This window comes from Candoia aspera, chromosome 5 (genome assembly GCF_035149785.1).
Source record: "Candoia aspera isolate rCanAsp1 chromosome 5, rCanAsp1.hap2, whole genome shotgun sequence".
In the NCBI taxonomy this organism is placed as follows: Eukaryota; Metazoa; Chordata; class Lepidosauria; order Squamata; family Boidae; genus Candoia; species Candoia aspera.
This window is the reverse complement of record NC_086157.1, coordinates 92453861-92477485: the sequence shown is the minus strand read 5'-3', so window position 1 is coordinate 92477485 and position 23625 is coordinate 92453861. Positions and strand designations below refer to the sequence as shown.

Genomic DNA, 23625 nt, shown 5'->3' with positions numbered 1-23625 from the left:
TATGTTCTTGAAGCCTTCATGGAAATAAAATTATGCTTGAGTGGCACTTTGCTTAGCAGTATGTTAACTTTCCATTTAACTGTTTAAATTAAAACAAGCTTTAAAAACTTAAAATGATGGGGCATAGAGCGTGGAGGCCATCATGTTGAAGATTTAGGTCCCAACTCATGGTTTTACTGAAGAAATCACAATTAACTGTGTTAATACAGCATACTAAAACAAAATAAACCACTTAACGGCCACTGTTCACACAACACACAGTCATAATGTGATGTTTGGTTCTAGCTTAACCATTGCAATTTGTTAACAAGGTTTATGGTGCAGAATCTTAGTTTTAATATGCTGTGTGAGTAACAATTTTCTCAGTTTACACAGTATGTACAATCAAACCATGTTTGGCTTAGCATGATGTCTGTGAATCCGATTTCTGTCATATGAACATAAAGGAAAATATGTGTTTCTTTGTATCTTCATGTGCGTACTCATCCAGGTTCAAGTCCATCCTCAGCTACAGAAGCTTACCACTGACTTTGGACTAGTCATTCACAGTCCAACCAACTTCAGAGGGTTGCTGTGGAGAGAAACTGGAGAAGGGAGTACTACGTACAGTATGTCTCCTTGAACTGGAGGAAAGACGGATGTAAATCTAGCAAATCAGTTAAACCTAGAAAATATAAACTTTTTTTCATAAGAGATGGGGAATTCTGGGAATTGAAGTCCACATCTTAAAGTTCCAGAGGCTGAGAAACACTGATGTATGGTAACTAAAAGGAGTGAGTGCATTTCAGTGCACAATTTTCAGCTTTATGGAGAGGAGGAGAGGAGCTTAACTTCTCTTGAGAGAAAAATGAAACCATCATGTGTGCCTGTCCCTGAACTATCAGAATTCTCTGGTTTGAGGCATACTTCCAGTATTGCTTCTGCCTTGGAATGGAAAAACAAACAAAAATTATATTGCATTAAATTGCCCTTAGGCGTAATATACAGTTTACATTGAAATTTAGGAATCTTAGAGGTTTTTGCATTTTCGTACTGCCATCTTGCGGGTCGCCCAGACTTTCGCAGCCTCGATCTGATATTCCAGATAAGCATTCTTAAGAAAACGCAGCGTTATAGGCGTGCTTAAACTCATCTGCTAAAATGGGCCAGTCCTTAAAAAAAACCACAAGTTCCATGATCCTTTGAGCGCGGCAGGACTAAACCATTACAGTCTACCCACTGGTGGTTCTTTAAGTTTCGGGTGTTCATACAGTTTCCAGTAGGAAGCGGAGGCGAGAGCTGGACTCCGCCGTTCCCAGCAGGAGATCGTCTGATTCCGCTCGTGGGGCGAGGATTGCTCCCTAGGAAAGGCCTCCGGATTACGAGAGTGGATAAACTGTGACTGCCCCCTTCTGGAACTGCGCATGCGTTGGCGGGTTTTGGCGCCTTCGTTTGTCTTTCGGAGGAAGTTGTTGCTGAGGCGACTTGGGCGTTTCGCATCTTTTCCGCTTGGTTGCGAGGGACCTTCCTTCATCCGTTGATTTCTGCCCTGAGCTACTTTTCCGCGGGGCTGCTTTTCCGAAGGTTCCTCTTAGCGGGGTCCCTTGCTCAGAAACTTGCTGTTCCATGAAGAGAGGCGCCGAGGTGAAACATGCGAGGGAGGACAGGTCGGGTTTTCTTCCAGGGCTTGGGATAGAGAGACCCTGTAAAGCTTGGCTCTTTCTCCATACGCAGAGGTGGTGCGGTCTGAGGGAAAGGGACGCTGACGGTGGATTCTGTTGGATAAATCCTGTTTGGTCGTGGCGAGATCTTAACTAGGATGATGATGATGAAGATTTTGGTGCGGTTCAGTCAGTTTTTGACTCCTGGCGACTGCCTGGGCTAGTCCCTGCAGTTTTCTTGGCAAGATTTTTCAATAGTTTGCCATTTCCTTCCTCCTAGGGCTAAGAGAAGAGAGTGACTGGCCCAAGGTCACCCAGATGGCTTTGTGCCCAAGGCAGGACTAGAACTCATGGATGGTCTCCCACCTGATGCTTTAACCACTACACCAAACTGGCTTTAGGATGATTATGATTATATTTTTATCCCCCTTTTTTATATATCATTCAAGGTGGCAGACATACTTAATACTCTTGCCTACTACTCACATGTTACATTAAATTAGTATGTGAAGCCCTCTATGGGCTGGGTTTGCACAATTTAGGCTAAAATGCATTTGTGGCTGCATGTTATGCCAGCCGGTCAATGTAGTGAAGTTAGGGTTCAGTGTGTTGTGCAACCAGATGATTTCATCAAACTAGGGCTGAGTTAATCCTGGAAAACTTGTGTAATCATGGCAAGCCTAACTGGATGCTTGCTTATTTGTAGATATTATGTAAATAGAAGAGCTAATTTCTAGGCAAGTATATTAGGATAGCAGCCTAACAGAATGATAGGACTGAAATGGGCCAAATAGTCAATCAAGTCTAATTTCCTGCTTTATGTAGAAACCTGCATTAAAGCAGCAAAGACAGAGGCAAAGGCTGTTGAGTAGGTGCAAACTTGGCCTGCTGAATACAGGCCCCAGTTTTGTACAGGCTTATGTCCTTAGAACCTAGTTAGCATGTCTGGAGGTGGGAGAGGGAGAAAGAATCTGTCTTTTAGCTTCATTCTCCATAATAGTTTTGTACTGGGAATGACAAAATACAGTATTGGGCCATTGATGCTGATTTCAGAAAAGCAAATGAAGCTTACAGAGATACAGGGTTTTGGTAATCTTAGTTGGAATACAAGTGTCAGCAAATAAATATATATCAAAAAGCCTACATGAAACATTTTTCCAACTCCTAGCTTTTTCACCAATTGCCTTTGTTTCTCCCTCCCCCCTTGTAAGTTTCAGTGGCTATGAAGATAGCACAGATCCTTTCTTCAAAATTTAATTTGATATTGGACGTGATAATTTTAATGTCCTTTTCTCTATTTTTCTTTTAGCTATATCATACCCAATGCCAAGATTTCCAGTTCGAAGTCACAGCCAAGTTGTTTTTCATTGTTATTTTTAGAGTTTTGTCTCAATCTGCTGGGATTTATATTTATAGTACTGCTTAAAAGTTTGTGAATCCTTTTGAATTTTCAATATTTCTGCATAAATATGACTTAAAATGTGAGGAAAATGATCTGAAGTTGTATATTTGTATTTATTATCCAGCTTTTATTATTTTCATAAATAACTCAAGGCGGCGAACATACCTAATACTCCTTGCTCCTCCTATCTTCCCCATAACAGCAACCCTGTGAGGTGAGTTGGGCTGAGAGAGAGTGAATGGCCCAAGGTCACCCAGCCGGCTTTCATGCCTGAGGCAGGACTAGAACTCACAGACTGCTGGTTTCTAGCCCATTTCCTTAACCAGTAGATCAAACTGGCTAAAAGTATGTGAACTTTGCTTTCAGTAACTGGCGTGCCTCCCTTAGGCAGGAATAACTGCAAGCAAATGTTTCCAGTAACTGTTGATCAGTTCTGCACGTTAGCTTGGAGGAAGTTAGCCCATTCCTCCTTAGAAAACAACATCAGGGATGTTAGTGGGCTTCCTCACAAACTGCCTGCTTCAGGTCCTTCCATAACATTTCTATAGGATTAAGGTCAGGATTTTGATTTGGCCATTCCAAAACATTAACTTTCTTCTGCTTTAACCACTCTTTGGTTGTGTAAGTTGTGCGTTTGGGTTGCTGTCTTGCTGCATGACCCACTTTCTCTTGAGCTTCAGTTCACCTACAGATACCCTGACATTTTCCTGTAGAATTTGCTAGTACAATTCAGAATTCATAGTTCCATCAATGATGGCAAGTTGTATTGGTTGAGAGGCAGTAAAGCAGACCCAAACCATGATACTGCCACCACCATGTTTCACAGATTCTTTCTTATTCTGGAATGCAGTGTTTGCCTTTTGCCCAACATAACACTTTCTATTCAAGCCAAAAAGTTCTCTTTTGGTCCTATCTGTCGACAGAACATTTCTCCAGTAGCCTTCTGGGTTATCCATGTGGTCTTTCGCAAACTATAGATAGGCAGCAATGTTCTCTTTGGAGAGTAGTGGCTTTCTCCTTGCAACCCTGCCATGCACACCATTGTTGTTCAGTGTTCTCCTGATGGTAGTCTCATGAACCCTGATATTCCCCAATGCAGGAGAGGCCTTTGGTTCCTTAGATGTTACCCTGAGGTTCTTTGAGACCTCCCAGAGTATTACACACCATGCTCTTGGTGTGATCTTGGTTGGTTGAAAGGTAACAGTGGGGTTAAATTGCCTCCATTTGTACACAATCTGCTGGACTGATAGAATCCAAACTATATGGAAATAGTTCTATAACCCTTTCCAGCCTGGTGAGCATCAATAACTTTTTCAGAGGTCCTGAGAAATCTCCTTTGTTCAAGCCATGACACACTTCCACATACCTTTGTTGTTTATAAATATATATATATATCAGACTTTACTAGCAAATACCCAGAATTCTGTTCTTTAAATAAGGCAGGACCTCCCACACTCACACCTGATTATCATTCCATTGTTTGAAACACACTCTAATTTCCCCTTCAAATGAACTAATAATCTTAGAGGTTCACATACTTTTGCCACACACCAATATATAGCTTTGGATAATTTTCCTCAATAAATGAACAAGTATAATGTTTTTGACTCATTTGTTTAATTGGTTTCTCTCTATCTAGTTTTAAGAACTGTGTGGAGAACCAATCACATTATAGGTCATATTTATGTAGAAATACTGAACGTTCAAAAGGATTCACAAACTTTTAAGCAACACTGTATGTTAAATCTTGGCAATTTGTTACTAGTTTAATGAATATGAGGAAGTCCTTTTGGATCTCTATACTCATTACATTTGTCAGTCTGGTGGTACCTTTTCTGACAAACACATTTTATTAAAAGCTTTTCTGAGCACTTTATCAAATGTACAGAATTGCTAAACTGGAATAGGATTTAGATTGGCATGAGGTGAGAGGGGGAATGGGATGGAAGATAGGTTGGTTATCCAGATGCAGATCACATGTAGGACAGATAGAAGTATCATTAACAATTGTAATGTGTTAAAAACTCATTATGTTCGTTGAGACCTTTTATGATAGCCTGGTAACTTTTGATGTATGCAAATTCAGCAATCTCTTTCTCAATTGTGCTATTAAAGTTTTTGTTTTTCTAAAATGGCCACTTTGAGATCTGAGAGGTTGAACTGCTCTGATAATACTCTATTTTGAGTCCTGATGTCAAACTTGTGTCCTTTAATTCTTTTACAAAAAGTTTGCTCCATTTGACCTCACAGAATCCAGAGGAGCATTGCTAGTAGATAATAGCATATATTACATTAGAGGAAGAACATGTGAAGGCTCTTCTGACTTGTTTAGGTACTTGTTGGGGCCATTGACGGTGCTGTTGATGTAGATGCAGGAGCTGGTTTCCTTGTTAACATCATTGTCTAGTTTTTTTGTTGCTTGTGAGAATCTACTTCAGGTTGATTGACAAGTATGGTCCTGCCACTCAGTGTCTCAAAAATTGCAGTATTATGGTCCAGTGTGGGATGTAGCATATTCCTGTAATAACATTCCTTTCAGGCAGTTTGTTTCTATAAAACACATTTGCAGTTGCAGGATATTTTTTCCTATCTTTTTGGATTCATTGTGGCAACACTTATAGCTAGAAGTTACATCCTTAAAAACATGTTACAATTCTGCAAAGGAACAACAAGTCATATATACATACCATTTTGAGACAACGTAACAATTTAAATTGGAAGTGTGGTCTAATCTCCCTTAAAAATCACCTACTATAGTCATTACACAACAAAAACTGCCAGAAATTTTCATAGATTGATTACATTTTGTCTTGAATCTCTTGCTGTCCTAACTACCAGGAAACACACTGAGACAATGACTTGGTCTCTAATATTTATTACTAGTACTTAACAAGAATCCTAACAAACTGAGGAAGCGTGGGAAAAACCCAGCCATATAAACCCCAAAGGTTAAGGCGGTCCCGATCTGTGTCTCTTTGAATGGCTGAACAGTTCCTCAGTGCTACGCATGCGCTTGACAGTCTGGGTGGGAGCCCCCTGCTCTTCATCCTTACTCATGACACTTGCCTATCAACTAAGGGAATCAGTTTCAGAAAGTAAAAAATCCTGTAGTCTAGTTTCAGTCTTTTGATTCTAGTTAAGAGACTGTTAGATCTGTGTTTGAACCAACCCTCATAATTTGTCAAAACAAATTCACCTGGTATTTTCAGACTTAATTTTCTAGCTTAATGAACTATGATTTAAGAAGGGATGTTCTTAAACATCAAAATACTCATTGCACAAACTGTTCTGTATACATAACAGTTGGTTTTGAGTTGGTCTATACCCAGACTGAACTATGCATGTTTCATGTGTTTTGCTTCATGTGCAGAAAAAAAATGGAGCTTTTTTTTCACACATAAACCAAAGAACTGTTCAAGTTGAATAAATTTTGAAGGAGGGGGCTAGGAGGACACCAAGAAAAAACCAAGGACAGCAGCAGCTAAAAAGAAAGGAGCTGGAGGGGGGCAATTAGATTTGCTATAAGGAGGGAAACCAAGGGGCGATCAAGTGGGTTATATTCACTAGAATATCCATGGCAGTGGCTGAAGAGAAAAGAAAATGGGAAGGGAAAGCACTGGGAGATGTGGACTGGTGGGATATGCCATGCTGGGAGGTACTGAAGGGGAAGAGGGGATAATGCCCATTAACCTTGCCCTATACTTTTCATCTGGATTTTGTTTTGTCTAAAACAGGAAGCACCCAAAGCATACTGGGTTTCGGTTCTGGCTGATCTGATATGCACCTGCTCCTTTCCACCTTCCTTTAAATTCTTGTTTGGTCTTTGTATAAAAGCATGGTTATTAAATAAATGCTACAAACTTGCCAAGAACAGTGTAATTTTAAGAAAATTGTGAAATGAATCAAGACAAGAAAGGCAGGAAAAGGAGCAATAGGGTTATTATAAAGTTATTATACAGCTTTATATTATAAACTGGTTGGTTCATTCATGGTGTTAGTGCTGTGGACATAAATATTTGCATTTCTTGGGAGGGTATATGATGTCTGAACAGTCTAGAAGAAAAAGAAATAGAATTTCTATCAAATATGATAAATTAATGTAATTATGAGAACACTGAACATTATTTTGCAGACTTTCTTAATTGTACCAGCAGTGCGATGGATAAAAAAAATGTTGATACATCTGCGAAGAAACCATCTTTGTTTGAAATATTCAAAGCACAATTCAGTGAATCAGGTACTATTTCAAATTATAACATAGATATCTAAGAAGTCTATGTTGGACTGAATATTTTCAATTTTTCAATGTTCCTTTTCTAAAGTTATCTGGGCCTAAGCCTATTTTATTCCTATAGCACAAATGCATTTGATATCAGATTTTGTGGGAACTGCAGTTTAAGAAACAGTTAAGCCAAAATACTCTATGAAGCTTTTTCCTTGGAATGTAAGACTTAACTTTGTAAACAGTACACTGCAGGTCCATTTTCTACAGCAGATACAATGTATCATACAGTGGGTATTCCTTCCTACTTGCTCTGGAGTCAAGATTGAAATTATTGCTACTTCTGAGAGGGGATACCTGTTTCCCCAGTTTCAGAATGACAAGTCAGAAAAAGAGCTTAAAGAAAACTTAGGAAGATTGGTATACCATAAAGATGAAACTGTGCACAATTAACTGCAGGTATTGCCAGGGTTCCCATGTTTTATCACCTTTTTCTGATATTGCCTAGGTTGGCTGTGAGGTTTATCCCTCCTTCATGAAAGAGACAACTTTCTCTTTACAATGAAAAAGCACAGGAGCCAGACTCTTCATGCCTTGTGTGTGTGTGTGGGGGGTATAAAATTTTAATTTGAAAGTATTCACTGGAATTCCTATCTTATTTTAATCTTCTCAATAACATATTGTTAATCCCAAGACTTGTTCTTGGAATTAACCTCTTCCAGTCCAGGCTGCTACCAGAAGCCTGACATTCTCTTTTCTCTTCTGTGGGCTGTGCTAGCCAGAGAGTCCTTACACATGGCACTCCTGCCTTTTTCTTCCCTCTTGGGGCTGGTGGTCAAAGGGGCGGGCTTGTCCCAGAGAGGATACAGTCCAGTTGTGTATCCCATTATTCTCCCCAAAGGCCCCTAGCATGAAGTGGGGCCTTTGAGAGTGGGGGGAGGCTATATCTGTTAAAGATATTGGAGCAGGCCTAGAGCTACGGGCTGCAGTTCCCTCTGTGAAGGGTAGTATGTGGGATTGGACATCTAGCACCATCAATTCTCATTCACTTTGGTGCCTAGGCCATCAGATTCTGGAATTCCAGTGCCTGGAAGCTGCAAGTACTGTGTGGCTGGCAGCTCAGCAACATAGATTGGTCAAGGTCATTTGTGAGGATCACAGTAGGGAGAACAGATTGCATTGCTTGGTCCCAGCCATTGGGAAAGTCCTCCAAATGTCAATGGACAGCAAATTACTCTTCGAGAGTTTGCTGGCCATTGTTAGGCTGCTGGGTTGCTGCCTAAACCTGAAAATGATTCTTTCCAAGTAGGATTCTCACAGAGGTCTCATTAGCAAGATTACTGAGAAGAAAAGGATAGGATTACAAAAACCCCAGCAATTGAACTGTTTCCCAATTGGAAACAGCATATCCTTGTGTACATTAGCCTGGAGACTTTGATTCTCTTTCTAACAGCCTTCCAACGATCAGGCATGGAGGTGAATCTTTTTGCTGATAAAGACAAGCTTGCAGTTAATTGTTTACATAAGAGTCACTGGAGTCTTTATGTAGCTGAGAACTATGGAAAAAGAACTACAGGAAGAATTTCAGAACAGTTTAAGCCCTCTCTCTAAAGTAAATGGGAGGAGATATAGGATGCCCTGCCTTTTAGAAAAGCATTCTATGCATAGAAAGTAGTATTTGATGATAGTCCATATTTATCTGAGAATGCAGTATTATACAATAATATTTTTAAAAGATTAACCTACATCAGTTATAGGTATAGAAGAAAATATTTCTTCTAAAGCATTTTCCAATGAAAATAATGTATAGTAGGTTTAGTTGAAGCTATTGTTATCTGTAGTAATAATGACTTATCATGAAATCATTATAACTTATAACATGATATCCTAAATAATGTATTGACTATTTTTCTTAGACCTAGGACCTATAAGTCTCAATTGGTTTGAAGAACTCAGTTCAGAAGCTCCACCTTATGATGTGAAAAAAACAGAAGACCCCTTACATAAAACTAGGGATCAAAATACTTTTAAAACCCCAAAGGGGAAAATGTCTATAAATAACCCATCAGTATCAACTCCCATGATTTTTAAAGACCGGAATGAAAATTTAAAGATGTTTACTTCTCCTATAGAAGAATTGGCTCAGTTCAATGAAGAAACAGGTACGGTAGGAAGTGATACATAGGCTAACCAGAATTATAAACATTTTTGGATGTATAGCTTTTATAAAATGAATGTAGTATGAAAATAAAATGTTACAATGTAGATACCTCTTCTGTGGAGATTGTACTTTTCTGGCTACATAAATTAGAGCAATGACTAATTTTGGGGGTCAACTCAAGGACTGTGGTTTGTATAGAACGGACTTCCAGTAAATTATAAATATATTTGCTGGGATGCCCATTCTCTCTGCAGTGTTGGTGATTGTAAATAATAGCTTTTTTCCCATTGTCATAAAAGAATGATACAATGGAATAGAAGACAATTTCAGCCAGTTCTGGGTATAAACTGAAAGTGTGTAGACCAGATTTCATCTTGGCTATGTATTATCTGGTATGTATTAGACAACTTACTGTATTTCAACTTTTTGTGTACAACTTGAAGTCAAAATTCATTGATCCAGGAACAGAATGTTCTAGAGTACTCTTGAGCATTCTGTTTCCTCCCAAACCATTCTATTTCTAGAGTGATTCAACAGTTTCCAGAAGAAAATCCTTTGAACTGGAAAGGGTTTGAGGTGTTTCAGTGGTGGTCTGGCCATAAAATACATGTTTTATCCAGAATACCACATCTGGAACATTGGTTCAAAAGATTCACTTCTGGAAATTGCAGAACTGTCCTAGGAATGGCATAGCCAGGAGGAAATGGAATTTTCTGGAATTCATTCCTGAATCAGTAATTGTTCCATATCCCTAATTAGTATTTACATTTCATAATTATATTTCTGAGGCATTTTAGCATATTGGAATGCTTTGTTAAAATATTTAACATCAGTATCTTTAGAATATTCTTGGTGCTTCATACATTTTATTAATCATTAATATTCACTCTTCAAAATACAGATTTGCAAAATCTATGTAAATTGTGTTATATAGTTTTAATGTCTTACATTCTCTGAATATCATCCTTTATGTTGCCAAAATGGTAACACCCGCTGATAAGAAGGAATCGACAGCAAATTCAGGGTAACCAAGACAATGTGCAGCTAATGATTGGTATTGACTGGGGAGACTCATGTTTAAATCCCATTTCCACTGTGAAATTCACTAACTGATTCAATTACTATTCCTCAACTGAACCTATCCCATAAGAGTGGGTTTTGGAGGGTAAATAAACAGAGTAGAGATCCTAGTGTGTGCCATTTTGAGCTCTTGTAGGAAAAACAGAATCTAGATAGAGAGCTCTGTCATTAAATTTGTTGTAATCATCACTATCAAATCTTTAATTGCTTAGCAAGTTTTGTAACTTCAGTACCTTTCCTCATAAGCATTTGTCCATAAGTTTTAGTTAACCAAATGGTTTTTGTTATTTTCTGGTATATTTGTTGTAGTCTTTGACCATAAAATTAAATAAATAAAATCACTATGATGTACATATATATTAGTGGCAATGTCTCATTTCTATAAACAGTTTTAATTCTCAGAGTGCCATTATTTACATGGCTAAAATCCCAAAAGCCCTTAAGGGAAAAGGGAAGGGGATAACCCTTCATTGTTGGCTGAATATGCCCTGTACCCACAATAAGCTGATTAACTATTAAGAGGAGGAAAGTGAATATAAGCAAAGAGGGCAATGGAATTGTGGGGCTGGAAATGGTTTGCTAAGTAACAAACTCAATTCCTATAGCCCTCAAGATTTAATTAAGACAACTGTAGAAAGAAATATTGAACTATATCTAGTACTGAAAATGTTTTATTGTTTACGTTTCTTTGTTACAGGTAAAACTTTCAGTGAAATGTCTAGACTGAGAACACAAGTGGATCAATCAAATGAAGGAATGACTCCTCCTAGTTCCTGTGTCTTTGCAAGGTGCAGCTCCTTGATCTATATACAGATGCAGATGCAGATCTAGATCTTTGTCCACAATAGCACAAAAAAACAATTCCATTGGTACAGCTAAATTTGCCTTCTGAATCAAGCTATCATCACAATCAGGATATAAAATTGAGATGTTTCAGTCTTTACTAGTTGAGTACCATCCTAGCAGAAATTGCTACAAAACTGATGCCAAGATTTGCAACAATTGTGACTGTACAGAAGCTTATATGCTTTAAAAGTTGTAGCTTACTTAGAACTAGAAAATACAGTATTTTAATATGAAAAGTATATTTTCATTTACAAGTCTATTGCTTTACTGAAATCTTTTCTGGTGTAATATAGTCTCTTCACATGGCTTTTTTTCTGCCTTTGAATCAGTCTTGATTCCTGGCAAATGCCTGGACATGTACATGAAGATTTCTTGGCATCATTTTTGGAAGTGATTTACCACTGCTGCCTTCTTAGGGTTGAGAGAGAGTGACTGGCCCAAAGTCACTCAGCTGACTTTGCATCTCAGGCAGGACTAGAACTCTCAGTCTCCTGGTTTCTAGCCTGGTGTCTTTAACCACTACAGCAAACTGGCTCACCTCTACACCAGATTGGCTCTCCATGGCAATAAGTATCTCAAAATCTAGCTGTTTAATTATTTTGCATGGGTACATTTTCTGGAGATGTAAGAAATAATTAGCCAAACAAATTAAGGCACAATATATAAAAAAAATGATGTAACTACCGTATATCTAGTTAACATCTATGCCATTCATTATTTTTCTATGTACCTTTTTGCTGTTGTGAAATATCCTTGCTCTCGCCACCACTTCCATTTTGTTTTTCTTTTATGAGAATCTCATCAACTCCATCCAACCACAATTTTCTGCATTTTCCTCTTTTTCACTCAACAAAATGGACAGAAACACATTCTTATATTCTGCTATTTAGTTTCATTCCAAATCATTTTACTTTTGTTTTTAGTAGTATTCGCTCTGCTGGAGGATCTTGTTTAGTTCCTTTTCACCTATATCCAAAAAAAATTGTTGCCAGCAAAATTGTTCTGCATTTTTTCTGCTTATTTTAATTTTAACTATACCTTGCTGCAACTACCTTTTTCTCTTTATACAATATCTTTCCTAATTTTTTGTAGCATTCGTCTTCCTATATGCATTGGTTCTCATCTATAGCCTTTCACTTCATCATTCTACCAAGCATCTTTTTTTGTACTCTCCCTTAGTATACTCCATACATTTCTGAAGCACTTGTAGCATAATTCTTTTCATTCTGTTCCAAGCAGCTTCCATATCTTCTTTTCTCATGTCCACTTTCCATTCATTCTGTTGGAAGATTAATTTATCTTATGATACTAGTACAAAAGCCCATGCTTTGTTTTTCTGTAGTTGTTCAGTTTTCTCTCTGGTTTTGTTTACATCTTCCCTTTTCTTGTATGCCTGCATAAGATCCTCCTTGACAGTTCCAAATTGTGGTGTATCCCACATTCAGAACCTGTCATCTTTCTTGTATCCTTTATTAATTATCTTGATCTTTTATCATATAAGAACAAATCAGTTAAACATTTTGATTCAGCCTTTTTCCATTTGTGTGTGTGTTTGAATACATACACACGTACTTAAACCATACGTTTAAAACAGAACATTTTCCAAGCAGATATTCAAAGATACACATATTATTATTATTTTCATTAATTCTTGGATCTCTGAAAGGTCTGGTCACTTTTTCTTTATCCTTTCATTTTGTTCCCATCTATATTTCATTTATGTTACCGAACAGAGTTTTTTCCTCCTGTAGATCACATTCACTCAGAATGTTCCACAATTGTTCCCAAAACTCATCCCTGCTCATTTCTTTATCACAATTTGTTGAACAGTAACAGCTATCACTGTCTATGAATTTCTACTTTCATACACACCAACAACAATCTAGATGATATAAATTCATACCTTGTGACATACATTTTAGCTTTTTCATTCATAGTTAAATTTACATCTTCATTTCCCTACATGTATTTAACTTCACTCTACAAGATCAGCCTACCTTCATCATTCGGATCATCTCATTCATTCTTCCCTTTTCTCTTATTTTTCAACATATGAACAATTTATACTATACAGATGCCATATTATTTTTTTCTTGCATATGCTATGGCTGTCAACTGATGGGCCTGTGGATCTGAACAACTGAGGCTTTTAGCTAACACTTTTGGTAGAATGGGAAAGAAATAGACAAGGTAACCAATCTTAATCACAGCCATGCCACATGCACCATTACCTTTTAAGGACAGTATCAATCATTTTGGACACATTTTGACCAAAATACCCCAGTGCAATCAAAGCCTAGTTTTACCCCAAGTATTGTTGTTCTAGTCTAGGTGCTCCAGAGACTACTGTGCCAGGCAGTGTATTGTTGCCCATATCCCACCAACTAAGAAGTATTGTTGCCCATATCCCACCAACTAAGAAGGGGACGCGGTGGCGCTGCGGGTTAAACCGCTGAGCTGTCGATCGGAAGGTCGGCGGTTCGAAACCGCGCGGCGGGGTGAGCTCCCGTTGTTAATCCCAGCTCCTGCTCACCTAGCAGTTCGAAAACATGCAAATGTGAGTAGATCAATAGGTACCGCTTCGGCGGGAAGGTAACGGCGTTCCGAGTCGTCATGCTGGCCACATGACCCGGAAGTGTCTATGACAACGCCGGCTCCAAGGCTTAGAAACGGAGATGAGCACCGCCCCCTAGAGTCGGATTCGACTGGACTTTACGTCAAGGGAAACCTTTACCTTTACCTAAGAAGTATATATGGTGCAATGCCATACCTCTGGAACATTCAGGATAAGTAAATTTTCCTAAGGATAAATTCTGATAGGTGAATATATTTCTGAAGAGAGGTGAGAAAATAATTACCTTCAATTTGATGACATAAAATGTTATATTATTATATAATAGTTATTGTTGCCTTTTAGAGAAATTAAAGTGGCTAATCAAAGGACTGTGTACTTGGTTTCATTAGTACTATAGCATCAGGAGCTCCCAGATTATCCATTTTTACTTTAAGAAGGTATACCTTGTTTAGATCAGCTGGGTGTATGGACATCATTCATTATATTTTATGAAATTATAGTAATTGAAATTATTTTTAAGGATGCTTTTGATTTAAATAACTATTTTTCTTTATATTTCAGTCCAGTTGTTTTACAAGAAACAAAAACTAAATATGGTAAATATTAATGCCTTTTTATTGCATTGAAAGATGTATTAGTAAATATATGCTCGTTCTAAGAACTGATAGATATCTTCTTTCATATTTTCAGTACTAAGTGAAAGTTTACTACAAACACCCAAGGTTTTTGAGGTAATTTTATTCTAAGATATTTTAATTATAAGAATATCATCATATGTGTCTGTGTGTGTGTGTGTGTGTGTATAAACAATTGTTCACTATATTTTAGTTTCAGACACAAAAATGCATTTCTGAGAGCTTGGGAGCAGAAGCAGATCCTGATATGTCTTGGTCAAGTTCATTAGCAACACCCCCTACACTTTCTCCAACAGTCATAATAGGTAATGAAAGTGACATGGTTATCACTAAAATATGTGAGGATAAATAACAGTAAATACAGAGAATAGCTACAAGGGAAAGGCCTTTTGCAGTTGTAGCTAATATAATTTATAGACTGTTATTAAAATTATTGTTCTTTATTGTTGAAATCAGTTGATAATTTTTAGCCATATACTTGTTTAATTTTCTATATGGTTAAAGAAGTATAGATAGAATCAATGTGATATACCGATTACTGTGATGGACAAGGAGTGGGAAAATCCAGGTTTTAGCCAATCATCAGCCACTTAAGCTGACTGGATAACTTTGGGCTAGTTACTGTCTCTCAGTCCCACCTATCTCACAGAGCTATTGTTGTGGGGAAGAAATAGGAGAAATCACCTCGAGTTCCTGAATTAAAGGCTGGGTATAAATAAATGTGAAATCAAGTGTATTTTTAAAAATTTGGTTATAAGTTGAACAATTACAGGTCTATTAGAAAGGTAGCTAAAAGGGATAAATATGGTTGGATCCATATTTACTCATACTTAATTCATTGCAATCAAGGGCTTTGTTCAAGCTTAATATAAGTGCCCCTGGTTTTAATGGAATATTTCATTGTTGAGTTCATTTTATTAAATACATACAGTATGTTCTGTATTTTGGAATAAAATCTTCACAAAGCCTCACGAAATACAAGTTTGACACAAAACATTGACTTCCACTAATGAATCTCAAGTTAACTACAAATAATATATATTCTTATTTGAATTGCAGACAGAGGAAATGATTCAGTTCCTGGAACAAAGAACCATAATGAAAGAATTGATACTGTAAGTAAAGATTGTACGTTTTTTGGTATTAGAATTTTCAGCTAATATGTAAGTTGTATAAATTAATTTTGATTGCTTTGGTTTTTAGATCACATACGGTCTTTTTTCTAAATATGGGAAAAGTCTTAGGAGCAATAAAATTAATAGGCAATCTTCATCAGGAATTGAAACTGAATATGCAGTAATGGACAGCAAAATCCACAGTGAGCATTTGTTCTTTATTAGCAGTTTATTACTCTTGTTTGCTACTTGTTCTTTGTTTAAGATTTTTATTTATTAAACAAATATTACAATATTTGTTTAGGATACCGTATTTATTTGTTTGTTTATTTTTGTTTAGTAAATAAGTAAACAATTATTTATAATATTTTGGGTAGTGTCAGCCTTACTAGATAGACCAAACCGGAAAATTTATTGTAGATTACATTATCAGAAGTCTGAAAGTACTTCTCTCCCCTGCAGCCCCTTTACAGCCCCAAAAAACTAAGGAGGGTCTCTTCTGAGCTTCTTGCCCCACCCATATTCCTGCTACTGGCTAAGCTGCCTTTTATCTTGGCTGTGTCTCCTTGCCCTGTCTCCCAAGGTCATCCCCACATACCATTACAGATAGTTTCATATGGACATTAGATTTCCATGTACAAATAGTTACATTAATATTTACTAAGCTTTTACCTAGATTTTATGATTGCCTTGTCATATAACTTTTTGTTACCAAGTTTCTTTGTAGGTTATTGTTTCTGATGCTGTTGCTTTGCAATTATTTACAGATCTTGAAAGTTTTTTAAATGAGCCTTTTGGTAAGAATGCACTTCCTGGTGAGCTAGGTGGATACCAAAAGCCATCAAATGCACCAAAGGATGAAGATAATCATGATGGAACAGACAATAATTTTTCTCAATGTGTTCCCAGCAGTGAAGTTTTTCTTAAAAAAGTAAACTCAGTTGAGAACAAAAAAGCTGTTTTTTATGAAGAGAATCATGATGAATTTGATGGAGAATATGAAATGATTAAGGCTTCTAATGAAAGTAGTGTAGCAAAATGTGAAAGAAAGTTAAAATCTTCTAAGTGTAACTTGAATACAAATGTTCCAGAAATACAGAATGCAGTGAACAGAAAGGCGGATATGCCATCATCTTTGCTTTGTCCGTGGTCTCAGTTGGACTTGTCTGGTCTTGAAATAACGCAGCTTGAAAAAGAATCCTTGAAGGGTATTAGTTCATCTTTTACCTTAGAGGTCAAAAAAACTTCTCAGGGTAGGACATCATCTGTTGAAAAAGAATGTGCTAAAATATTAAAATCATGTATGTTAAACCCATCAAGTCCAATACAAGGTAATAAGATAAGTTCTCCTGAAAACTCACCATTGTTGATCAAGAATGATGCAATATTGTTGAAACATGCAGATGGTGAGCAGTCTTCTTTTGTAAATTTTCCAGAAAGTAATTATTTCTTAATGAAGAGCAGAACTTTAACAGAATTCTCAGAAGTCCAAAATAGTTGCTCTGATTTCTCAAGGAATTTTAAAACTCCTTCAGACCATCCTCTGGGTAATATTTCAAGTCAAACTTCTATTGATGGCAGACAACTCACAAGGTCAAGCTTGAAAAATACTAGTTCACTTTCCAGTTTGAGAAGGCGACCCAAAAAATTCATTTATGCTCTAAACAATTCTCTAGTTTGGGAGGAAGAAGGAACCACACAAAGAGATGGATCCCTTACTTCTTTTATGCCAATGTTAGAGTCTGGTGTCTCTGAATTTTCTGAAATCCCAGTCAAGAAAGAAGGTACAATATTTATATTCCTTTGTGCATCGACTTCTAAAACTTAAGCCTTAAAAGTTCCATATGTGTGCCAGGTCATTGCTGTGATTTCTGTTCACTGCATTGGAAAAAGTCTACTGGAAATATACTGGTTATATGTTTATTACATGTTGCTGAAGTCATTTTCTTTGATAGCCACATAAAATTTTCACACAAGTAATAAATATGAATATTATAAGCAAATGAGGAAGTAGAGTAAGGTAGATAAAGTAGGAAGATATGGTTAATACTGTAACAAAGAAAAGGTACTGTAATTTCAGATATTGACCACAAGGAGGCCTGTTTTGTTCTATTTGGTACTTATCAGGTATACACAGCCCCAGACCTTACTGTAGGTTCATGAAACGTGAAGAGTCCCCTGTGCAAGCACCGAGTCATGTCTGACCCTTTGGGGGGGATGCTGCTTCCGTGACATTTTCTTGGCAAACTATATCAGGATGGTTTGCCACTGCCTTCCCCAGTCATCACCTTCCCCAGCAACCTGGGTACTCATTTTACCGACCTCGGAAGGGTGGAAGGATGAGTCAACCTGAGCCGGCTACCCGAGAATCCAGCTTCCACTGGGATCGTACTCAGGTTGTGGGGAGAGTTTCAGTTGCAATACTGCTGCCTACCACTCTGCACCACACAAGGCTGTACTGTAGGTTCATAGTAATTGATAATTGACAAGTTTCAAATAGAATGAAACTGGTCATGTACTGCCTCCTGGTGGCCAATATAAGTAAAAATAACACTGTAAAAATAGAGGAATTCTCGCCCCTTACCCTTACCCCAGGATGGAGGAAGTCCTCCTAAGAGCTTATGAAAAGGAATGTGGACTGTATACAGTACACCATTCCAAAAATAGACTGTAATTTCAAATGTTACTAGAAATAAGTAGTAGTTTTTGCTAAGAACATGTGATTCCAATTCTTTATCATATGTTGAAAAGATATGTATATTATTTTAAAAATCAACTCTATTAGTATGTTCTGTTGAAATGGTTTTTCAGGGAAATCAAAGTAAAAAATGTGCACCTTGTTTAAATAGGCATGCATGAAAAAAGTTTAAAATCTTGAGGAAAACTTTCTTTGGTAAGGAAATATTACATGAGCACTGGGCTTTTTAAAAATTTCAGAGGCAAGCTTGTTCTGTTTAATTCTGTAAGAATTCAAATGCATAAAAATGCTTCAGTATCTGATGGTTTACAGATATATAATAAAAACCTATAATTCAGATATAAAGCAAAAGTTGTGGCTTTTCGGCTGACATCCTGAAAAAATGGTTTTAGAATGATAGAGAGTTTACTAAAGAAGGTTAGGATATGTTTATATTGATGTCATTCTAACTCACATCCCTGTTGTGATTCAATTTCTTACAGGGCAAATTGAAAATGCTAATAATCATACTATAAAAGAAAAAAAGCAAGTAGATCCTGAAAAATACTGTGCATCTGCTAACATGTTATATGAAACTCCATGTAGTGAAAAGTCAAATATTGAACATAATGTAACTGATAATTCAGCAGTACCTCTAGAAAATGATATGAAGAGAGAGGCCATAATGTTGCCTAGTAATATTGCTGCTAATTATGAAACAGAGTTAACTGAAAATGGAATCCATGAAATTTGTCATAGCAATACTTTGGATAGAGACAATGGTAAAAAATGTACCCATTTCACAAAACATAGTTCATCACAAGAAGCATTTCTTGAAGAATGTACAGTGCCAATGCAAGCATCAGAAACAGAAAATAAACAAGTAACCTTGGAATTAGCTGCACAATGTTTGGACAGTGATATTCACTCAACAAAAGCATCAAAATCTAAAATTATGGTATTGGAGAAAGGAATAGATACAAAACAGCCTCCATTATTAAGTTTAAAAGAAGATGCACGTGGTAATAAGCAGAGTTGTTTAGGGTATGTTTGTCACAGAAAAACCCAGAACTTCAACCATTTTAGAACTGGATCTGATAAACCGATAGTGCTATCTGCTGACAAAATCAGAAGAGGCAAATTACTGTTCAAAGTTGTAGAAGATCAACTCCCTGAAGACTTTCAGAATGAAGGAAAGGGTGCTATTTCAAGTCAAAATAAACAGGAAAATATTGAGATTTTTTCAGTTGGACAAAATGAAATAAACAAACATGAATGTAACTTTTTACAGGTTTCTGATTCTCTAGTAAACTTTATTCATTCAGATGATACCAAAATTGGTTTTCCTGAATACTGCAATAAGTCTCTTCAAAACGTGTTTAAAAGTCAGCAACCTGAAGAAAAACAAAATTTAACAGCAAGCCAAGTAGCTGAAATTACTGAACTTTCTAATATATTGGAAGAAACAGACAGTCAATTTGAATTTACTCAGTTTAGAAAACACAAGACTATGGTGTACAATAACACTTCTGAGTCTAAATGCTTTGATAAAATATATTTAAATTCTAAGGTTTGGAAAGATACAGGATTTGTGGACAACTTTGAGAAAAAGCATCCAGGTAATAATCGATCTTCCTATAAGCATATAGATACTGTGGAATGTAAGGTTGACAGACAAAGCAATGAGGAGATTATATTGCTGAAATCAAACAGAAAAGAAAATTTTGTCCCAGTTATTTCAGATCCCTTACACCCTGATCTGGGGAATCATAGTTCAGCTAAGAACAAAGATGAGGTTACGAGCAAAGGTGCAGAATTAGGCAGCAGTATGAATGGAATGGGTGACATATTAAACTCTTACAAAATAAGTGATGGTTCAAACAAATGCAGTAGTTGGCATATGCCTATGAAAGAAATAGATATTGACTGGCCTCAGAAAGCCATAAAAGGAAATGCTGGATATATAATGCAAGGTAGCACAAAAGATACAGTGGCTTTTGTGAAAGAAGATACAGAAGAGAAGACAAAAGATGTAGACTGCCATAAAGATAGTGTTGTCCAGATTACTAGCACCACAGAAGTTAACTTGAAAATTATTCAAAAATATTCTGTACACATATCAGAAAATGAATTGTCATCCACTAAAAATCAAAATGTTTTAGCTGTACATCATTTTGTAAATTGTGGAAAAACTCAGTGTAACAATGATTGCCCAGAAACTTTGTCTGATCTAACATGTTTAGCTGAAGTTGCTAAAACTGAAAAAAATACTACTTTGAATGATGCAGGTGGAAAAGAAAGCTTTATTTCAGAACAAGAGGAAAAAATAAATCCAGAGAATATTTATTTTCTACAGAGCATTCACACTGGTGCTGATGGGAACATATTTGCAGAAAAAAGTAAGAAACTTAATTTGTTGATAGGCTCCGATATACAGGAAGAGGTAAACAGTATGTCATACTGTAGAGGGAAGAAAGGTGCTAGACATAAAGAAGCTACCACTTCTGTGAAAAAGAGTACAGAATTAAATCAAACTGAAATCTTTCTTGGATGTAACCTTGAGAATATCACTGAAAACAGGGACAAGCAAACTAGTGGTTTTCATACAGCTAGTGGTAAGCAAATTACATTTACTGACAAATCTTTACTTAAAGCAAGGCAACTTCTTTCAGAAGAAGCTCTCTTTTTTGGAAATATGAACAATATGAGTAATCTTATAAAACCTAGTGTTAAAGATTCTGTTAAAAATTTTAATTTTGGAAAAGGAGCTGAAAAATGTAGAGAAGCCAGACATTCTAATGATAATTTTGAAGATTCTTTGGATGTGCTGTCAAACACAGTTGAACATGGTGAAAATATTTTCTCCAAAAGTATTTTTGGGGAAACATGTAAAAATGAAAATTGGATGACGTCAAAATGTGACTTACATTTACTGGATACAAGCACCTTACAGAAATATTCAGCTAATGAAGAGAAAGCCTCAACTTCAAAACCATTGAAAGCTAGACCAATTACATTCAGTTTCAAAACAGCAGGTGGTAAAACTGTTAAAGTTTCTCAGGAAGCATTTAAAAATGTTCAACAATTTCTTCATAATAACTGCAGTAATTTGGAATCTCACCCTGAAACAAATAAAGGTAATAGTTTAGGAAGTTCTTCTGATGCTTTTGGCCGTACAGACTATATTACTTCTAGTTACTTGAATGTAGAGAAGATTCCGGTGGGGTATTCAGGTGTATCCCAGTTTCCTATAACCAAAGAATTATGTAAAACTGCCCAAACGTTACCATGTGCTGTACCTATGTTAGTGGACACTGTTTCTGAATCAAATTGTGAAACTTCAGATGAATGTTTTGAAACAGTAAAGTGTTCTAATACCTGGTTTTCCACCAAATGGAACTGCAGATCAGATGCTTCTACCAATAAATGTATGTTTTTTAGCACAGCAAGTGGTAAGCCTGTTCAGTTATCTGAAGAATCACTGAAGAAAGCAAGACTACTTTTTTCTGAAATTGAAACTGATTCATCAGGTCAGAAGAATTTTGTCTCAGATTACAGTTACCCCTGTAATGAAATACGTTCAGTGAAGAACATAAATGCATCTGAGTCAGGTTTTAATGCGGAAAATAATTTCAACGTATCTGGGGAAACCTGTAAGAATGAAAATTGGATGACACCAAAATGTGGCTTGCATTTATTGGATATTAGCCCCTTAGAGAAATCCTCAACTAATGAAGAAAACATCTCAACTTCAAAACATTTGAAAGCTAGACCAGCTGCATTCAGTTTCAAAACAGCAGGTGGTAAAACTGTTAAAGTTTCTCAGGAAGCAATAAAAAATGCCCAGCAGTTTCTTCATAAAAACTACAGGAACTTAGAATCTCAGTCTGAAACAAATAGAGGTAATACCATTGGAAGTTCTGATGCTTTTGATAGTAGTGACTGTATTAGTTCTAGCTACCTGAATGTAGAGAAGGTTCCAACAGAATATTCAGGTGTATCCCAGTTTCCTGTAACCAAAGAATTCTGTGAAAGCGCCCAAATATTACCATGTGCTGTACCCAAATCAATGAAAACTCTGTCTGAATTAAATTGTAAAATTTCAGATGGCTTTTTTGAAATGCACATGTGTTCTGATACCCGGACTTCCAACAAAGAGAACTGCAAATCAGACTTTTCTACGGACAACTGTGGGTTTTTTAAGACAGCAAGCGGTAAGCCTGTTCAGTTAGCTAAAGAATCACTAAAGAAAGCAAGCCTACTTTTTTCTGAAATTGAATCTGATTTGTCAGGTTATCAGAGTTTTGTCCCGGATTGCAGTTACAATTATAACACAGTAAATTCTGTCAGGAAAAAAGTATCTCCCAGAGAAAACAGACTACTCATTTCCCAAAAGGGAAAAAATCCAAAAATAGGAGTATATTCAAGCATTCCTTGTGATTTTAACACAGCATGTGGAAAGCAACTACAGATTTCTCAGAAGGCTCTCCAAAATGTTATGGGACTTTTAGAAGAATTTGATGATATCAGTGCAAATGATTTCTTTGTTGATGAAAGTTTAAAGCAAGTTCATAACTCTCCAATAAAAACTCCTGTTACAAAAATTAAACAGGATCATGAAGCTAATTCATCATCTAAACCAGAGGAGAAATGTAAAACCAGAAAGAATTTGAATGAAAACAAGACTTCTAAAACACTGAATATTGAAATACCTATGTGCATCGGTTATACTGAGAAATACAAGCGACCAGCAGAATTCATAAGAAGCTTTTCATGTTCAAAAGAAGTAATTGAACCTTTGAAGATGACCCAAACCAGAATCAATACTAAATATGCAACAGAAGGAAATCTGGACTTTCTTTGTCCTGTTTATTCCCAAACTCCAGACAATTACTCAGAAGTAGAAGCCTCAGAAAGTGCAAAAGCTTTCATGGAAGATGATGATTTCACAGATTCAGAAGTACAAAAATGTATTCAAAAATCCACCCTGAGTTCTGCGAAAGCTAATAATTATCTATTATGTACAAGAAGTGGGAAAAGACATATGGAAAAAGAAAATACATTTGGTAGGTACTTAGGTTTTTGCTTTCTTCAACCTTAGAACTCGTTTACTTGATACTGTACACGGTCAATAACTCAGTTTAATGTTCTACAAAATACTTTAGGGAGGAAAAAACTTACCTCAAAAAACACATTATCTCAGGTTTATGTTGCCAAAGTGTTGGCGTTGGAATTGGCATGGGTTTTAGTAAAGATTGATGGAAGAATAGAG

General features: G+C 36.5%; 1 protein-coding gene across 1 annotated transcript in view; it reads left to right on the top strand.

The window, feature by feature from the left end:
* Positions 1-7187: 7187 nt before the first annotated feature.
* BRCA2 (BRCA2 DNA repair associated) overlaps positions 7188-23625 on the top strand; it is a 41943-nt gene continuing 25505 nt past the window's right edge. Inside the window, exons 1-10 of the mRNA XM_063304728.1 lie at positions 7188-7279; positions 9181-9426; positions 11203-11293; positions 14488-14522; positions 14617-14657; positions 14755-14866; positions 15621-15676; positions 15765-15879; positions 16444-17460; positions 18857-23419. Of these exons, the coding sequence (XP_063160798.1) occupies positions 7201-7279; positions 9181-9426; positions 11203-11293; positions 14488-14522; positions 14617-14657; positions 14755-14866; positions 15621-15676; positions 15765-15879; positions 16444-17460; positions 18857-23419 (6355 nt within the window). The 5' untranslated portion in view covers positions 7188-7200. The remainder of the gene's footprint in view (positions 7280-9180; positions 9427-11202; positions 11294-14487; positions 14523-14616; positions 14658-14754; positions 14867-15620; positions 15677-15764; positions 15880-16443; positions 17461-18856; positions 23420-23625) is intronic.